The following is a 19653-nucleotide window of genomic DNA, read 5'->3' as shown; positions in this document are numbered from 1 at the left end:
GTTTTATGTAGAATTTTTAGGGTTATTTATTATTCTATTTATTTATTTAAAATGTGCTTTTAAGAGATTGTTTTTAATTTCATTGTCATGCACAGTATTTTTTTCTGGTGTCATGTACAATGATAATAATAAATTCTATTCTATTCTATGTATGTTTAAATCTAGAACTATTCATTCACCCCACTTCAAAGGACAACTTAAAGGTTTAAGCAGAGATTCTTACTGGTGTGGCATTTGAACTTTCCCAAGTCCGTCCAAACATCCCCTTTGCACGAAGCTTCCCTCTTATATTAAAATGTTGGGAGAGTCACATTTTACTTTTTATGGTAATCACACAAACATATTCTTACATGAATTCATACTTATTACACATGCATGCACTCATGCACACAGTGCCTTTGTATGCCCATGCTGTATGTGCAGACAAGGACAGATGAGGAGGAACCCCAATGTATAATTTCTCTCTCTGCCAGTGGCACTGATGACAGAGTTGCTGCCTCATTACCATAGTAACAACAGCAGGATAATGGTAGCAACTGTGCATAAAATGCGATAAATGTGTATCATTTGATCCAAACACAGTGTCAGATTTTAATGCAGCCATACATTTATTGCCTTCATGTCTTCATATGCATGATCCATTCAGCTGCTTGCCATCCTAAGATCACACCTCTGTCTCTGGTGCACAGGTGCAACAAATCAGATTGTTACTCTTGGTATGCTTGAAACCCAGCCGACAGCTTGAAAAAGAGGTGGAAACAGACTGAAGAGGATGTGTTGAACATGAAAAAGAAGATGACATGCTGTAGCTACACAATAAGATTTGCAGAATTCAGGGGATAATGCTAAAAATCTGTAAGAGTTTTAGCATCAAAAACTGGGTTAGTATCAAGTTAAAGGAAGGAGGTTGTGTGGCTGTCAGGTTTATGTCTTCATCTCTTTAATAACAGGATCTGACACTAAGGCACTCTTTGAAGCAACCGCAGATACTCCCATGTTAACATCTGTCAAAGCAAAAATAACAACAAAATATACACTCTTTCACATTCTTTTTTTGTATGAAATATTTTTGTGTGAAGAGTTTTGTGTGTATTTGACCTGCTGAAATCAGGTTATGCCAAATAGCTTCCTCGCTCAGATTTAACCAGATGCCTTGTATCTTGTATGGCTTTGAACAACTTGGAAGGCTTCTGGAAATTTTATCACCCTCAAGATGAGCCTCCCAATCCAGATTTATGTTTGAGCCCTGCATTACTTGATAGGATTGGCCTGAGCACACAAGTTCATGGTCATAATGCCCCATCAGCACAGTAATGTCCAAGTGTCCTTCATAGGCCAGGAGAGGTAACGACAGGAAATCACCTGCCAGTCACAGGAAACCACTCACGAGACGAATAAATAATTAAATTTCTGTCTGATAACATTGTGTGGATTTCAACTGTTTGAGGAGATTGTACAGTTGTTGATAAAGCTTCTTGAAATGTAAACATACAACCACAAAACAGTGTGTTCAGTTGTATTATTTTTTACAATCATCATATAAATCAGCAAATGGTGCACAAGAAGCTCTACTTTGATCATTAATTCTCAGTTCAAGTGTGTGAAAAATATTTGGTGGCTTTTCAAACTTTAACATGTCTTGCAAAGCAGAAAAAATAAAGATTGAAAGTGTTTGTGTTGGGAAATATAAATTCTACTGCGTGGATTACTTTGTTTTCATTGTATCAACTTGCATGAATGTAGTTTTTAGGTGTTTCATGGAGTTTTGTTGTTGAACAAATAAAACATTTAAACAACATAGTGGGATTTTCAAAATGTTTGAAAGTGTCTTCACACAGTTATAGACCATATGGATGCAGATAAGTGAGAATGGGATTTAATATTGTTACAGTTACATGTGTTTGAAATGTTTGTGGGGTTTACATTTAGTGCCTGCTGGAAGCTGTGTTTATTTCAATTTAACTGAACATAGTGAAAGCACAACATATTAATTTACTTGAAATTAATTTATTCAAAACTGAAAGACAGTCTTTTCTTCTGCTTAGTTAGTTAAATGTTATGTAATCTTGTCTTACTTCACATGCCTTAGCAATGTGTTAATGTAATCACGCTGCATATTTGCTTTACAAATATGCAGTATTTTGTGCAGCGCAAAAGCTTTACTAAGCTACAAGTCTGGTACCTGCAGCTATAGGAGCACTTAATAGGTTTTTTCAAAAGAGTAATGTGTAAGGACTATTTGTGTTGAATTTGGTGCTTGTATCACCACGTTAAGGATTATTTCAGTTATCTGCTACACCATGTATGGTTTTAAGACTTGGAGACTAAGGGCCCCTTCACACATAGTATGAATGTGGTCAAATTGCACATGAGTTGCGCATGAAGCAGGAATCATACACAATACATGTAAAATTGTAGCTGCCTCCAATACCTCGTACACCTGTTACTACAGCTATTTGCGCACACCAGCGGCTAAAAGACAGCGTGTGCCTGACACTAAGGCACTCTTTGAATTAACCGCAGATACCCCCATGTTAACATTTGTCAAAGCAAAAATAACAAAATATGCACTCTTTCACATTCTTTTTTTGTATGAAATATTTTTGTGTGAAGAATTTTGTGTGTATTTGACCTGCTGAAATCAGGTTATGCCAAATAGCTTCCTCGCTCAGATTTAACCAGATGCCTTGTATCTTTATTTACGGAGTACGGCTTTGAACAACTTGGAAGGCTTCTGGAAATTTTATCACCCTCAAGATGAGCCTCCCAATGCCTCCCTGTGCGATGTGGTTACACTGTGTTCCCACGTGCACGAAAGTGTCTCAGCGGCATTGTGCACGCCTGCCCGTCAGATAGATGTTTACATGGTTCACTCATATGTGTTGTGTGGGCCGTCCGAAGAGGAGGTACTGCTGGCTCACCACCAGAGGGCGCCCTGCCTGTTGTCGGGTTTCAGGCACCAGAGGGCACAGTTGTCGGAGGAGTCCACCAGGTGCACGAAGCTGACAGCTGTCACACATCATCGCCACTCATCACCATCCATAAAAGCCTGGGAGAAACATCACACTCTGCCGAGTTATCCGCTTACCCTAAAGGTAAACTTACTCAGCCGTTCTGTGCCGTACGCACACGTTTTTGTATCTGAGCTTTTTGCAGTCGTTAACCTTTTGTACACTTGCAGCTTGTAGCCGAGTTTGTGGAAGTTGGAGGAGTTGGCGTCTCCACTCCTCACGTCAGACTTGATTAAGTGATACATAAGGCACTGCACGTACTCTGTGTTCCTGTGTTTGGAGGTGGAGATTTTTCCCTCAGAAAGGAACTGTATTGTAGCTGATTGTTTGCTGGGTGTTCATACACCCACCTTTTCACCTGTGTCTGTTCCTGCCAGCAGTACCGGATCTGACAGCTGGAAGCGGTGGCCACCTGGGGACTCAGGACTTGGTGGCTCCGGTGTATTGCAGGTCTCCACTGGTGGTGGAACATCGTGGGTTCTGGCTCTTCTCTGGATAGGCGTCTCCTACCCTCGGGCCTGCCCAAGCGTCACTGAGTTTTGTGATTGACAGACTAAAAGCATCTTTCGACAGGTGTTTGATCATCCTTACAGAGGCGAAGCCGCTTCAAATGTGCTACTGTCAATCCGACAGGGGCGCCGTAGTGCAGCCGAATATGCAGTCACCTTCCGCATTGCGGCAGCGAGGCCCGGCTGGAATTCGGTGGCGCTCCGCGCCGCCTTTGTAAAGGGGCTGTCTCCAGCCCTAAAGGAGCACCTGGTGGCGAAAGATCAACCGCAGGATTTAGATGGGCTGATGGATCTGGTTATACGATTAGACAGTCGATTAGCCGAACACCGACGGGAGCGAGATGAAGGACGTGGCCGGGTGCGCGCCGTCCCTCCCCCTTCCGGGTCCGAAGCAGCCCCACTCTCTCCCCGCTCCAAGGCCAGGGCTCTCCACGTGACACCAGCTTCCCCTGCTGATGTTGCTATGGAAACGAGCAGGGCCAAATTGAGAAGAAGGAAACAAATGAGACTGGCACGTGGAGAGTGTGTCTGCTGCTTGAATGAGCATGCGCAGAATCAGGGGCCCCAGGCGGTCAAACAACAAGACTCAACCTTAGAGACTGGGTTAAGAGTGAGTCATACAAACCACACGGATGTCCCACGCAAATGCACACGACTCCCAGTCACGATCCTCTGTGGGGATTTAACCCTTAACACCCCAGCATTGATTGAAGGGGGAAATCTACTGGACAGTAGATGGGCTAAGGAGGTAGGGCTCCCTCTGGTGGCCGTTCCTTCACCATTGAAGGTACGGGCAGTAGATGGCACCCTCCTCCCAGTAATCACACACCAGACACAGCCCTTAACTTTGGTTGTCTCTGGTAATCACAGGGAGGAGATTGTGTTCTTAGTAACACCTTCTACCTCCAGGATTATTTTGGGTTTTCCCTGGATGGTGAAGCACAATCCCCGGATTGATTGGCCGTCTGGGGTAGTGGCTCAATGGAGCGAAACCTGCCACCAGGAGTGTCTAAGATCCTCGGTGCCACCCGGTGAGACTGCTAAAGAGGAGGTCCGAGTCCCCCCCAATCTTACAACGGTGCCGGCTGAGTACCATGATCTTGCTGACGTTTTCAGCAAAGATCTGGCACTCATGCTTCCCCTGCACCGACCGTATGATTGTGCCATTGATTTGGTTCCGGGCGCTGAGTATCCGTCCAGCAGGCTGTATAATCTCTCACGTCCTGAGCTCAAATCAATGGAGACCTACATCTGGGACTCTTTAGCAGCCGGGTTAATCCGAAACTCTTCCTCCCCGTTGGGTGCAGGTTTCTTTTTTGTGGGCAAGAAGGATGGTGGACTCCGTCCATGCATTGATTTTAGAGGGCTGAACGCGATCACGGTTCGCAACCGATACCCGTTGCCCTTATTAGATTCAGTGTTCACGCCCTTGCATGGAGCTAAAATCTTCATCAAGTTAGATCTGCGTAATGCTTATCACCTGGTTTGGATCCGGAAGGGAGACGAATGGAAGACGGCATTTAACACCCCCTTAGGTCACTTTGAGTACGTGGTCATGCCGTTCGGCCTCACTAACGCCCCCGCGACGTTTCAAGCATTTGTTAACGACGTCTTGTGTGACTTCCTGCATCGATTCGTCTTTGTATATCTAGACGATATCCTCATCTTCTCTCCGGACCCTGAGACCCATGTAAAGCATGTACATCAGGTCCTGCAGCGGTTATTGGAGAACCGGCTGTTTGTGAAGGGCGAGAAATGCGAGTTCCATCCTACTTCTTTGTCCTTCCTGGGGTTCATAATTTCCTCCAACTCCGTCGCACCCGATCCAGCTAAGGTAGCTGCGGTGAGAGATTGGCCCCAACCGGCAAGCCATAGGAAGCTGCAACAGTTCCTCAGCTTCGCAAATTTCTACAGGAGGTTCATTAAGGGCTACAGTCAGGTTGTTGGTCCCCTTACTGCCCTGACCTCCACAAAAGTCCCCTTCACCTGGTCGGATCGGTGCGAAGCCGCGTTTAGGGAGTTGAAACGCCGGTTTTCGACTGCACCAGTTCTGGTGAAGCCCGATCCCAACCGCCAGTTTATAGTTGAAGTGGATGCCTCTGACTCAGGGATAGGAGCCATGCTGTCCCAGAGTAGGGAGTCCGACAAGGTTCTCCACCCATGTGCCTATTTCTCCCGCAGGTTAACCCCCACTGAACGGAACTACGATGTTGGCAATCGGGAATTCCTGGCAGTGAAAGAGGCCCTGGAGGAGTGGAGACACTTGCTGGAGGGAGCTGTGGTCCCATTTATTGTTCTCACTGACCATTGGAACCTTCAATATATCCAGACCGCCAAGCGTCTGAACCCCAGGCAAGCCCGTTGGTCACTGTTTTTCGGTAGGTTCAACTTCCAGATCACCTACCGCCCCGGGACGAAGAACCAAAGGTCTGACGCACTGTCCCGGGTGCATGAAGAGGAAGTTGGACCAAAGCTGTCGGATCCACCAGATATCGTCGCCACCCTCACGTGGGACGTTGAGGAAGTGGTCAGGGAGGCCCTGACCAGACATCCGGATCCCGGCGGTGGACCACCAAACCGGCTGTACGTCCCACCAGACGCACGGACTGCAGTTTTGGACTTCTGTCACGGTTCCAAACTCTCCTGTCACCCAGGGGTGCACAGAACCGTGGCAGTGGTCCGGCAGCGGTTCTGGTGGGCGTCAGTCGAAGCTGACACCCGGGATTACGTCCGGGCCTGTACAACCTGTGACAGGGGCAAGGCGGATCATCAGTGTGAAAGAGGACTCCTCCAGCCGCTTCCAGTGCCTCGTCGCCCCTGGTCCCACATCGGCCTGGACTTCGTCACGGGCCTCCCTGCATCCCAGGGAATGACCACCATCCTGACAATAGTGGACCGATTTTACAAGGCGGCCCACTTCGTGGCCCTCCCGAAGTTCCCGACGGTCCAGGAAACCGCAGACCTCCTGGTCCACCACGTTGTGCGTCTGCATGGTATCCCAACAGACATCGTCTCAGATCGTGGTCCCCAGTTCTCCTCGCAAGTCTGGAGGAGTTTCTGTAGGGAACTGGGGGCCACCGCGAGCCTGTCGTCCGGGTACCACCCCCAGACCAACGGACAAGCAGAGCGGGCGAATCAAGATCTGGAACAGACCCTGAGGTGCGTTACCTCACAGGCCCCCTCGGTCCAGGCCCACCTCAGAAGATGCCGTCGGGTGTGGAAGACAGCCCACTTTGCTTTCTTGAAGGCCCGGATGAGGGTGAAGAGCCATGCAGATCGCCGGCGAGCCCCGGCCCCAGCTTACCAGCTCGGGCAGGAGGTGTGGCTTTCAACCAAAAATATACCTCTGCAGACGGACTCACCCAAACTCACAGACTGGTTCATCGGACCTTTCCCCATCATTAAGGTCATCAGTCCCGCCGCAGTGAAGCTTAGACTCCCGGCTTCACTGCGGATCCATCCGGTTTTTCATGTGTCACGCATTAAACCACACCACACCTCGGACCTCTGCTCCCCCGGACCAGTGCCGCCTCCTGCCCGTATCATTGACGGCGAGCCGGCTTGGACAGTACGAAAGCTATTGGACGTTCGTCGGAAGGGTCGAGGCTTCCAGTATCTGGTGGACTGGGAGGGCTACGGACCAGAAGAGCGTTCCTGGGTGAAGAGGAGCTTCATCTTGGATCCCGCCCTCCTGGCAGATTTCTACCAGCGTCACCCCGACAAGCCGGGTTGGGCGCCAGGAGGCGCCCGTTGAGGGGGGATCCTGTTGTGTGGGCCGCTCGAAGAGGAGGTACTGCTGGCTCACCACCTGATTACCACCACCAGCTGATTGTTTGCTGGGTGTTCACACACCCACCTTTTCACTTGTGTCTGTTCCTGCCAGCAGTACCGGATCTGACAGCTGGAAGCGGTGGCCACCTGGAGACTCAGGACTTGGCGGCTCCAGTGTATTGCAGGTCTCTGCTGGCGGTGGAACATCGTGGGTCCCGGCTCTTCTCTGGATAGGCGTCTCCTACCATCGGGCCTGCCCATGCGTCACTGAGTTTTGTGATTGACAGACTAAAAGCATCTTTGGTTGTTTGTGCACATTTGCAGAATAAATTGTTATTTATTCAGACTTCCTATTGGCCGTTCATTCACGCCCACTGGCGTGGGTCCGTGTACTTCACTTTCCCAACAGTATGAGCTGTTCCGCCGTGATTCGCCCTGATTTGTACTTATTCGTACTGTGTGTGAAGGGGCCCTAACCAGTGACATATGTTGACTAATGGATGTCTTTGGTATTAGGTCTCTTTGGAGGATTCTTGGGTATCACTAGATTGACTTTGCGTCAAGCGATTGGTTACTTAGAGTGACTAAGATGAGGACTTTCACTTGCATTGGGACAGCTACACCATTTTGGCCATATGGTATGTTTCTCTGGGCACAATCCAACAGGCAGAGTTTGGAGTGTTGAGGAGTCCATTGGCTGGAGAAGCCCATGGGAATGCCCACATTTCACCTGGTTTGATTTGATTTTGATTTGATCATTTATTTAGTCCCCATGGGGGCAATTCAGGTGCAGTCAGCAGTAAAAATTACATTACATTCATAAAACCACATCATACAAATTCATAAAAAACATAAAAACATAAAAAACATAAAAACACAGCAGAATAAATATACAAAACAAGAGCCCAGAAATAAGGTGCGAGTCAGTGTAGACTTAAGTGCAACAGTGAGTCCTTAGGTGTTATTTAGGAGAGCAATGGCTGTGGGAATAAAAGAGTTTTTTAGTCTGTTGGTTCTGCATCTGGGCATTACCAGGCGTCTGCCCGAGGGCAGAAACTTAAATTGTGGGTGCAGAGGGTGTGCAGAATCGGCCATAATTTTCCTGGCTTTTGACACAACCCTTGTTTTAAAAAGGTCCATAATGTCCGTGCACTGAGTTCCCATAATTTTACCACAATATTGACAATATTACAAAGACAGTTGCGATTCTTAAGGTTCAGTAGGTTAAGCCAACACAGGAAGGAAAAGGTTAACACAGAGCAACACACAAAGCAACTGTAGAACATTTTCATGAAGACACCATCTACATTATAATTCCTAAGTTTTCACAGAAAGTGCATTCTCTGATGAGCCTTACTGCACACTGCATTAACCTGCAATTCAAAGGATAATTTATTGTCAATTTGGGTGCCCAGATACTTATAATTCTCAACAACATCTATGGGCTTCCCATCAATGGACATATGATTCAGAACAGGTGGTGTTTTCCTGATATCAGTGTGCATTTCTTTTGTTTTATCCACATTTATATGTAGAAAAGATGAATGGCACCACTCTAAAAAGTCCAGCAAGACCAAACTGTGGTCTGTGGAGTCATCACCGTGCAAAAGGGACAGGATGACTGAATCATCTGCATATTTTATGATGTGATGATTATCATGTTGGCTTTGACAGAGATTAGTATAAAAAACAAACAACAAAGGAGATAAAATGCAGCTCTGAGGGACTCCAGTGGATGATACAACAGCATCGGAGAGAGTTTTATTAACTCTGACTCTCTGCGATCTGTTTGTTAAAAAGTCAATAATCCATAAGATTAGGCCAACATCAATATTCATGTCTCTTAATCGCTCTGCCAATACATATGGTTGTATGCAGTTAAAAGCGGAGGAGAAATCAATAAACAACATCCGAATAAAGGTATTTGGTTGGGGCAAATGTTACTTTTGAGAGGTCAAGATGGGCTGGTTGTCTGCCTGGGTGATTGCCATCAAGGACTCAAGGCAGTTTCCTAGTGTGTTTGATGCGGGGACACATGGGAACCACCGCATGCCCCAAGACCTGACCTGCAGTGTATGCTGTGTGATGTTTTGTTATTTGTACTATGGGATGTAAATTGAGAAGACCAATGTACAGAGCTGTGGAACAGAAATTCTCTCTCAGCACAATAAACTAAATTCCAGAATCCCATTTTGCATATCTGCAGACACTCTGAAGCTGACGAGCACGCCATTCAGCACTGTTTCTGCTACACATCAACAGTACTCACTTCCACTTTGGCCTTCCAAAAAGAACAGAAGCTCAAAGTGGAGTGCCAGGTACCGTACATAGCCCCCGCACACATAACATACATGCTGCATGCACACCAAAAGTAGAAGTCTAAACTGGTTTTAATGTCTCTTCTTTCTGTGTGTAGGCGCTCTTACAAGTGGCCAAGAATCTTTTTACACACCTGGGTGAGTTTCTCCTCCTCATGTCTGCCTCTCCTTCTATCTCACTCTGATGGGAGTTTCAGGAACATTAATGGATGATATTTAAGGGATCACCAGTGGAATGAATGGTTCATGTAACCAAGTGAGATATTGGCATCTCTAAAGGTGATTGCACAAAGGACCATCATAACCATAAAATGAAAAGGCTTTTAAAAATAATGGCCCCACCTCTCTGCCCTGTAATTACAAAGAAGCTTCTTATCTACAGCGGCAACCATAAACAGGAGCCAATGAAGAATCATCGCTGTTTGAAGTACTAAATCTGATTCTGCGTCAGAGCAGATTGCCTCTCACTGTACATAACTGTTGATTACAAAAGCTGTTATCAGCTTGTACTGCAGATCCACCAGTGCACAGGCTCTAATCTCCTTTCCTGTCTGTTTGAACTGTGCAGCATGACTGTAATTTTGTGTTTTCCTCTTTTTTTCTCTCTCACTCTGTCATTCTCTCTCTTTCTCTATTTCAGATGATGTTTCAGTGCTGTTACAGGAAATAATAGTGGAGGCCAGGAACCTCAGTGATGCTGAGATGTAAGATGTCCAATTCATCCTCAAATGGATGTTTCAGCATGTGCGGATGTGCTGACTGTGCACGTGCACACACACACACACACACGCACACGTGCATCTCTGTGTGTCATGAATGTCTTTACCTCAATTTGCAAGCCTGTTTTGGCAATTTGTTCTCAGTGGGCTTGCCTCATTTAATAACAGTGACAAAATGATGTGAGATGAAATGAGATGAAGCACTTTTCCATTTCCTCCGCTTTGCTCCACAGCTGCTCCGTGTTCCTCCTGGATCGTGTCAGCCATGAGCTAGTGGCGAAGGTGTTTGATGGAGGTGTGGTCAGTGATGAGGAGGTAACACATTTAATCTTTGCACACTGATTGTTTCATAATTATGTTTTTTCTACAGAGTAAATGTTGAACTGGTGAATTTTCTGTTCATATCTGAGCCACGATTTGGAAGAACTACAGAGAATTTAAGTCAGAATGAAAATGGGACATTAACACCATAACATGATATCAGCTTACAGTACAAGAAAACTAAGATTTGTTCGAAAGATAACATTACTAAAACACAACATCCCGGCAATGATCCAGTGACTGAATTATCTTTAGTTGAGGCTTAAGGCTTTGTGTTATTTTTTTCTGTCCCTCTTTTATTGTCTTTATCTCTTACCAAACTAGGCAATTCATTTACAGCTTACCCCGCCACAATCACCAACAACATCCAATGTTGCATCCAGGCACAAATCAGACAAACCAACAAACAAATTTAATAGACTGTGTGTTAGACAATAAAACTTTAGTGAGAGCCGACAGGTTATGGTGACCTTTGAGGCTCATATTGTTGAGTGTCCGACATGTGGACGTGTTCAGTCTACAAAACTCCGGTGAAATATTCACCGGCACAACACCGTCAAATGTAGACTGGGATGACAAGGAGGAACTCATGGATTATGGTGATTCTCCTGGGAAGGACGCCATGGTGTGCACCACTTCATGTCCGATACTTTGACTGATGTTAAAGTAGACCTGCATTGAAATAAATGCAGTCAGATCTTTGGACCAAAAAATGACTTACATTTACACATAAGATCCTTCTGAATGTAGTAAAGTAAATCTGGAAGCCCAGATCTGTCATTCAATGGAGAAATCTTCATTTAAAAATGACAAATTTACAGCTAACATTTAGCCCTCCACAAAACTGTCCCTCCCATCATGGACGCTGCCGAGACGTCACGGAGAAGACCCTCTCTCCCAGCATGCATTGCATGCCAACTGTAATTTGTGGATTTACGTCAGTTTGCATCTGCACCTTTTTCTTGTCTTATATGGAAGGATCTACTTTTTTAAAACTTCATATTGTCTTGCTGCACGTTTGGTGAGTACACATTTCTTTTATTTGTGTTTGAAAATTATTTTGGGGGGCTTTTTCATACGCCCGTTTGATTGAGTGGTGTTGCAATGAAAATCTACTGTCTTTAGCCTCCAGTACCATCGCAGGATATGGAGGCGAGACCCGCAAAGAATCCCAGTCATTAAAAATATATAAACCTCTCTCAGCGTCCATGGAGCTCTGGGGCTCCGATTGCCGAGATGTGCGGTGCTGTGGATTTTGCCGCAAGAAGTCTGTCCTTGCAGCAACAGGTGTACCGGCCGCTTCGCATTAAAACAGAGAGCGTAATCTCAGGACTTGTGCCAAGTGTGCTGCAGCTCCATTCAGTAGACAGAGAGGTTGTGCGCTGAATCTGGCACAACACCGGCTGCAAAGCAGACACGGGCGGTGTGAGTGGCCCGCATCGGCAGTTAACGAGCTCATTAACGAGCCCGCAGACTTAATAAGCGCAGCGGAGGCAGAGAGCGGGAGAGGAAGAACGGCGCCCGCTGTCGATGTCGTTGCTGATCTGAGCACACAGATCTGTATCTCACATTCATTGCAGCTTACTTTTGGATGTTGAAACCAGGACGTGTATAAGTAACATTACTAACAGATAAAATCAATTTCAATGCGGGATCGGACTGAAGGCGGGAGCGCGTCGTCTTGTCCCTGACGTCATGGAAATGATACGGCTGTACAAACTGTTTTCACAGAGGGCTAAATTTTAGCTGCAAATTTGTCATTTTTAAACGAAGATTTCTCCACTGAATTACAAATTTGGGCTTACAGATTTACTTTACTGCATTCACAAGGGTCTTATAAATACATATCAGCTATTTCTTTCTGAAATCTGACCACATTTATTTCAATGCAGGTCTACTTTAAGTCCAAAACACAGTACACTCAAAAGCAGAATAAAGTCCACAAATGACCCCATTATCATTATACTAGACATGCACACATAGAACACACTCTTAGACGCTGGTAAGCTACTCGAGTCGCATGCTGTGGTGCACCCCGATTCCTGCCAAAACTGAGTATCCATTAGGACAAATAACCACACAGCAAGTCATGTTAAAACAGATATTTGTAATGAAATGCTCAAAAAGGAGGCACTCATGGGAACATTAGCCATTAGTATTGCCTTATGTGATGCTAGCTGAAAATGGCATCATTTTCAAGACACATGAACAATTAAATCCATCATGAATCAATGCATTAAGGCCTTGGTTACGTCCTCAGTTGTGTCTGAAAATAAAATTAACACTTCTAAATAAATACTTATAAAAATTTCTTCTTCTTCTACCTCCACCTACTGTATTGGAATGTGTGGAATCATGGCATTAATTATTTTAAGTAAATACAATTCAGAATGTGAAACACTGAAAATAAAGAAAAACATACAAAAATCCAACCTGGCTTCACAGCAAGTCATGATTCAGCAGCACTAAATAAATTATCCTATTGGTTTGTGATAATGTGATGAAAAGCACATCATTTTCGTCACAGCAGCACAAATACATTCTAATTCATTCTGTGATGGCTGCACGAAATTAAAAGTGAAGTGGGGGGGTCAGGGGTGGTTATGGTTAGGGTGGGGGGTAGGAGTAGGGTTAGTAATAGTGAGTTAAAAAAAACCATCACAAAAATTCGAATCATTTCGTGACAAACACAAAAAAAATGGGAGACTGGGCTGACAAAAATCACACTATTAAGAAACAGCACGTTTGATAGTTTTAGCACAATCCTACAGCACTTCCAAAAGACTGACTACATACAATTGTTGACTAATGACTGAACCTTGGGCTGAGTTATGACTGGAAAATTTGTTGCCGGGGGGGGTTCAAAACTTAAATGACAGAATCTAAAAACTTCTTTAATTATTTTACGTTCTGCATTTAACATGCATCAAACTGTATCTGATGAAGTAAATAACTCTATATTAAAGGCAAGTGTCGAATGGCTGGTTGTTTGGAACAAGTGTTAAGTTAGGAACTACTGGGTGTAGAAAAAAATTTAATGACACCATTGGAATCAGCACTTCAACGTGGTGGTTTTAGGCCGTAAATAAACTATAGCACTCATGGAGTGCATACCCCCACCAAGGCAAACACATAGCTCTGGAACTATGCAGTGCAGAAAAAAATTTCAAGCACACCTTTGGAATCAACGCAACAATACAGTCAGTTTAGGCTATAAGTAAACTACAGCACTCAGAGTGCATAGCTCTCCCAAGGAAAAACAATCAAAACTTGGTAACTACAGAATGTTTCTAGGCTATAAAAAATAACATTGCTCTCCAAGTGCTGAACTTTATTTATAGAGGTTCTGCAGAATTGCCCAGTGCAATATTTAATATCCACTTATTAATTACTGACTTATTTATTCTTCACCTGGGCAAAGCTGGAAACCTCTGCAAGTAGTAATATAATACTTAGATACAAGAAAATGATGAAATGTGTATACAGTACATCCTAGCAGCTGCTGTTGGTCATTACCTCCCAATAAATTTTTAAATTTCCAGTATGACTTGTGGTTGATGAGGTTAATTTTTTTAACTAGTTTTTACATTAATGTGTGAATAAGTAATTATGGCCATGTAGTTAAAATCAGAAAGAATTTGTTTTTTATAATGAACAAAAGTAGGTTGATTGTGTTGTTTCACCTTGAAGTACATGCAGTTAATATTTAAGGCTATATTCATCTGAATAAGCCAATCAGCAGTCATGAATATAACTGCTATTTACAGATTTAGATTAGATTAGATTAGATAGAATTTTATTAATCCCTTGGGAATACTCCCTCTGGGAAATTGAGGTTCCAGCAGCATTGTATATCAGCACACAGGGTAAGAAGCACACAGAGCATCAAAAGTGAAAAAAAAAATTGCAAATATAAATGTGATGTGCTGTTTACTGTCTCGTCTTGGTGTATTTGTGTCACAGTATCATCTGCATACATCTGTGTCATCACATCAGGCCATATAATTAACATTTATACTAAAAAGGCCTGAGGATGTATCTTGTGAGCAATGCTGGAGATATGAACAGTTTTATGTGGCTCTCTCACGTCTCTACTTGTCTTTGCACGTGCATGCAGAAAGAGTTCCGTATCCCAGCAGATCAGGGTATTGCAGGCCACGTGGCAACGACTGGCCAGATCTTGAACATTAAGGATGCTTACTCCCATCCTCTTTTCTACCGTGGAGTAGACGACAGCACTGGATTCAGGACTCGGAACATCCTCTGTTTCCCCATCAAAGATGAGAACAATGGTAACAAACATGACCTTTGCTTAAAACATATTGTTTTCAGTCAGGCATTAAAATATTAGATGTTGCCACGTGTTTCTTTTTGATGTGCTGAGCTACAACTGGTGACAAGTTTTAAGTCACATTACACAGCAAAAAGTGGTGTTAAAATCTCAGAGTCATAGATTTCAGTTGATTTTAGTTAGGAATTGTTATTTTAATATCTCTGTGTCTTAAACATTGCACAGTGTTGGAGTTTATCTCTTAAGCTCTGCGTGGCATCTACTGTAAGTCCATGGGCCAAGCAGGTTTTCGGTACCATTTAAGGGAAAAAACAACACTTGGAATCCAGCCTCAGTGTATCATGGCCTACACAAAAATGTATGATGGCCATCCCAGGGTGGTAGCTGTAGCCAGGTGGGGATCAATGAAGAATTACAGAGGTCAAACTTTAAAAATGCTCCAATCATGCTGAATATTAAAATTGCTTCAATTTCAATTAAAAAATTATGCAAATTATTGTTTGGGTTAATAGGGTTCTAAAAGGGAATAGTTTGCACCATCTGTCATGCTTAGTTATCATGTTACAGGGTAACATATGTCACATGTCATAGAATTCAATAGATTTTGACCTTGTTTAACCTTTACTTTGGAGACAAAGCATTCAACACAGTCAAAACTATTCCATTTATTGATCCTTTTATTTCAACTCATAATTTGCATAATTTTTTGCTGAAATTGGAGCAGCTTTAACTTTTGACCCCTGTATAAACTGAAATTGACCTTTGTCACCATTTTTGCTGTTTTTACCCCATAACTCTAGAACATTCCACCATAGATAGTTCAAACTATGCCGTTTTGGAATTGTTATGATCAGACAAATAATGTGATATAGTTTTCAACAGGTCTGGAGCATTTTTAAAGTTTGACCTCTGTGTAATTCTTCATTGATCCCTACCTGGCTACAGCTACCACCCTGGGATGGCTATCATACATTTTTGTGTAGGCCATGATACACTGAGGTTGGATTCTAAGTGTCATTTTTTTCCACTTAAGTGGTACTGATTAGGTCAAAATTCATGACTGGCTCATGGACTATATCTGCCATAAACACATCACACAAAGCCACACGGTTGTCAGCACTTGCCAGGGTGTGGTGAGTGCTTTAGTCATATTCGAAACACTCGCTAGTTAACTTTACTCATCGCAGGGTCTCCCCTTAACTCACCATACACACTCCATGCACATGCCAGCTTTGCGACAGACTGGGAAGCATCAGATTGTTCAGAAACTCCAAATCCATGATAAAATGAAAAGAAAACAGAGACAAAGCTGAGAACACCACGCATATGGCGACAGTTGCCGATATTGGTGGGAAAGCCAGCTTGTTAGTGGCAAGTATAGCATGCCAATCGTTGCCACTAACACACCATGCACGTACGTTCTGTGTGAGTAGCTTTAGGGGTAGCAATTAACAGTGTTCATACAACTCTACACATGTAATTCATCTCACTGCAGATCAGGGGTGTCAAAAAGGGGAGAATAAGCAGAAGGATCCTAGGGGCCCATGATTGACAAGGGCCCAGAGAGGACCGCTAATACGATTGTAATACTGACACAATAATATGGGGTTGGCCCAGTAAGATTTCTTTTCATGAGGCGCAAAATCCCTGCCGGCGCCGCTGCTGTAGGTGTAGAATTAACCTTGTCTATGACAAGAGGAACAAAAAAGAAAAAGAGTTCTTGTTACATCTGCTATGAGTTTTTCTGAGTTGTTGCATCATTACCAGAAAGTTGGGGGGTTCACACCTAACCTGAGTCCTTTGTCTGTATTATTCCTATATAATGATCAAACAATGGTGCTTTTGAAACCAGTGTTAATACTACAGTATCTGTAGTGTTGAAACACACTTTCATATATCAAAATATTCTGTTAAATAGTTAATACTGTACCACTATTGAAAGCTTAACTTTAATTTGTAACTGGTGAGAATAATTTAAAATCAGCAATAGTGTTAATTTAATGACACCGAGTTCAATTAACACTGAAGAAGTAGATGTGTAACTGGAAGTGTCCCGTTCATTTATTTTTTATACCCGCTTACTCCAATCAAGGGTCAAGGGATGGTGTTGGTGGGGGGGTCTATCCCAGCTGTCATAGGGTGGTAGGTGGGGTACACCCTGGACAGGATGCCAGTGTGTCACAGGGCCAAATATAGACTAAAACATTCATATACACTTATGGTCAAGTGGTAAGCTGGAGCACTCGGAGGGAACCACGCAAACTTAATTAATTAATTAATTAATGAGATTAATTAATGAGACATAATAAAGACCAATGTTGGCTTTTTATTGCCATCAAGTTTATTACTGACACTGCCGAAGGTGTACACTCTTGTACTCACCACGGCCTCTAATGTATAAATAGGTGAGTTATTTTGGCTTCTCCCTTTTTCATTTGCAGTCGCCACAGCAGATCCTTATGTTGATTTGGCACAAGTTTGACATCAGATGCCCTTCCTGACACGACTCCACATTACATGGAGAATGGGCAGGGGCGGTCCTGAACCAGCAACCTTTGGCTCTGGAAACAAGCACACAAACCCCTTTGCCACCACCACTTGATCAAACATGCCAGATAAATTGAATCAGTCAATGATTAAGGAAGATGGCTACATAGTAAAATGGCTCATTTTGTTGAAATAATGCTGGTGAACTGTTTAAATGTTCATGTCACATTTTCTCTACATGCTTGATACTTTGAAATCTAGATGTGTTATCAGTATGCCAAGCTAGTTTTTTTTTTTATTATTATTTATTGTTTTATTTACCAATACCAATGTTCTATAACCATTGGTGTGAGGAGTAGAAACATCACATCTTTGTTCTAAAATGTTAAGTTCATAAAGTGCACTTTGGAAAGGCAGCTATTTTCAATGAGTGCCACACTTAGACATTATGTAAATCTGTACTTTGGTTCTGATAGTGTTCCCTTTTCACTGTGTCCAAGCTGAGAAGCTTTAGATTCTGTCCGATTTGTCCCCATGAACAGAATAAAATGATTATTTAGATTTTTTATGTGCAGTGAGGCTGTGAGATTACTAAAATCAGCAGATCCCTTTGAATTAAAACTTGGACTCATTTTTTTCATGCTTGATTGTTTTCATTTTTTTGTCATTAATTTTCCTGTGTCTTATTTCTCTTTCTATCCCTCTTTTTTTTGCCTTTTTTTCTTACCTAACCCCATTGTCCTACTCTGTCTTCTAGAGGTGATTGGTGTGGCTGAGTTGGTGAATAAAATGAATGGACCCTGGTTCAACCGCTTTGATGAGGACCTGGCCACAGCTTTCTCCATCTACTGTGGTATTAGCATTGCTCATGTAAGTTTTGTCAGTTTCGCTTACTCAAAATGCAACCACATTGAGAATCATAAAGGCATATTTAGGGGATTTTTATATGTTATGTGTTTTTCTGCTTGCTCCATTTGCGTTCATGAATATTGACTTGTTTTGTTGCATAATCTTGCCTTACCTGAAAATGCTTATAACATTTACAGGATATCTATATCAGATATGGAACTATCCTGGAGCTGACCTCTAATGAGCAAAAAGTTGCTCCAATTTTGGTAAAAAGTGATGCAAATTATTGGTTGAAATAAAAGGATTAATAAATGGAATAGTTTTGACTGTGTTGAATGCTTGGTCTCCAAAGTAGAGGTCAAACAAGGTCGACATCCATTGGATTCTATGACGTATGACATATGTTACCCCATAACATAACTAAACATGACAGATGGTGCAAACTATTCCTTTTTAAAATGCTGTTAATTCAATCCAATAATTTGCATCAATTTTTTACCAAAATTGGAGGAACTTAACTTTTGACCCCTGTACAAACTGAAACTGATCTTTGTCACCATTTTTGCCGTTTTTACCCCATAACTCCAGAACATTCAGCCATAGATAGTCGAAACTATACCTTTTTGGAATTGTTATGATCTGACAAATAATGTGGTATATCAACATGATTGGAGCATTTTTAAATTTTGACCCCTGTGTAATTCTTTATTGACACCTGTAGCTCATTAGAGGTCAGCTCCAGGATGGCTCCATATCTGAAAAAAACATTAGTTCATTTAAAATATGTGTGCCAAATTCCATACTTTTATCACAAAATGAACAATTGTTTTGCTATGCCGCCCCACTGTGTATACAACTTACTGCTCCTTGATCACTGTAAGTCCCTTTAAAAAATAAGAAATAAACCAGGATTGTAGAACTTTTCTACCACAGAAAACAAAATCAACTGAGTCAGGAGGAAGTGCTCACTCACATCAGAATAGAGAAAGTGTAAATGGAATTTTAAAGCCTTGTTCTGGGATGGAACTGAGTGGATTTTCGGGTGTGATGTTCACATGTGTGTCTGCTAGAGAGTTTTTAAAATTCTTCTGAACTGCTGTCTACAGGTTACGACAACAGTTCTGAGGGTATCGATGAATGTAGTGTAAATGTTCAAAGGAAATACACTGCAAAAAGTTCAAACTGTTGCCAAGTACATTTGTCTAATTTCTAGTCAAAATATCAAATTTCTTTGAATATAAGACAAAAATAACAAGTAAAATTTAAATAGAACCTCAGGAGTTGTTTTTAAGTATCACATTTTGTTAAGTGAAAGAGTCTTGGAAACATATTGTTTGAGTCATATGAGATGAAACACGCTTTTCTGACTCACCATAA

The 19653-nt window shown here is 42.8% G+C and overlaps 1 protein-coding gene and 1 long non-coding RNA gene across 3 annotated transcripts in view; one reads left to right on the top strand and one right to left on the bottom strand.

The window, feature by feature from the left end:
• LOC117508424 overlaps positions 1 to 19147 on the bottom strand; it is a 19703-nt gene extending 556 nt beyond the window's left edge. Inside the window, exons 1-2 of the long non-coding RNA XR_004560087.1 lie at positions 19134 to 19147; positions 4417 to 4419 (exon numbers count right to left, since the gene is read on the bottom strand). This is a non-coding gene — a long non-coding RNA (uncharacterized LOC117508424). The remainder of the gene's footprint in view (positions 1 to 4416; positions 4420 to 19133) is intronic.
• LOC117508423 (cGMP-dependent 3',5'-cyclic phosphodiesterase) overlaps positions 1 to 19653 on the top strand; it is a 762024-nt gene that overhangs the window by 712185 nt on the left and 30186 nt on the right. For both annotated transcript variants that reach the window (XM_034168188.1, XM_034168189.1), the window contains exons 14-19: positions 9498 to 9609; positions 9708 to 9747; positions 10250 to 10313; positions 10562 to 10643; positions 14767 to 14941; positions 18185 to 18297. In XM_034168188.1, coding sequence (XP_034024079.1) covers positions 9498 to 9609; positions 9708 to 9747; positions 10250 to 10313; positions 10562 to 10643; positions 14767 to 14941; positions 18185 to 18297 — 586 coding nt within the window. The remainder of the gene's footprint in view (positions 1 to 9497; positions 9610 to 9707; positions 9748 to 10249; positions 10314 to 10561; positions 10644 to 14766; positions 14942 to 18184; positions 18298 to 19653) is intronic.

Source organism: Thalassophryne amazonica, chromosome 4 (assembly GCF_902500255.1).
Source record: "Thalassophryne amazonica chromosome 4, fThaAma1.1, whole genome shotgun sequence".
NCBI lineage: Eukaryota > Metazoa > Chordata > Actinopteri > Batrachoidiformes > Batrachoididae > Thalassophryne > Thalassophryne amazonica.
The sequence above is the reverse complement of the archived record's forward strand: the minus strand, read 5'-3'. Positions and strand labels throughout refer to the sequence as shown.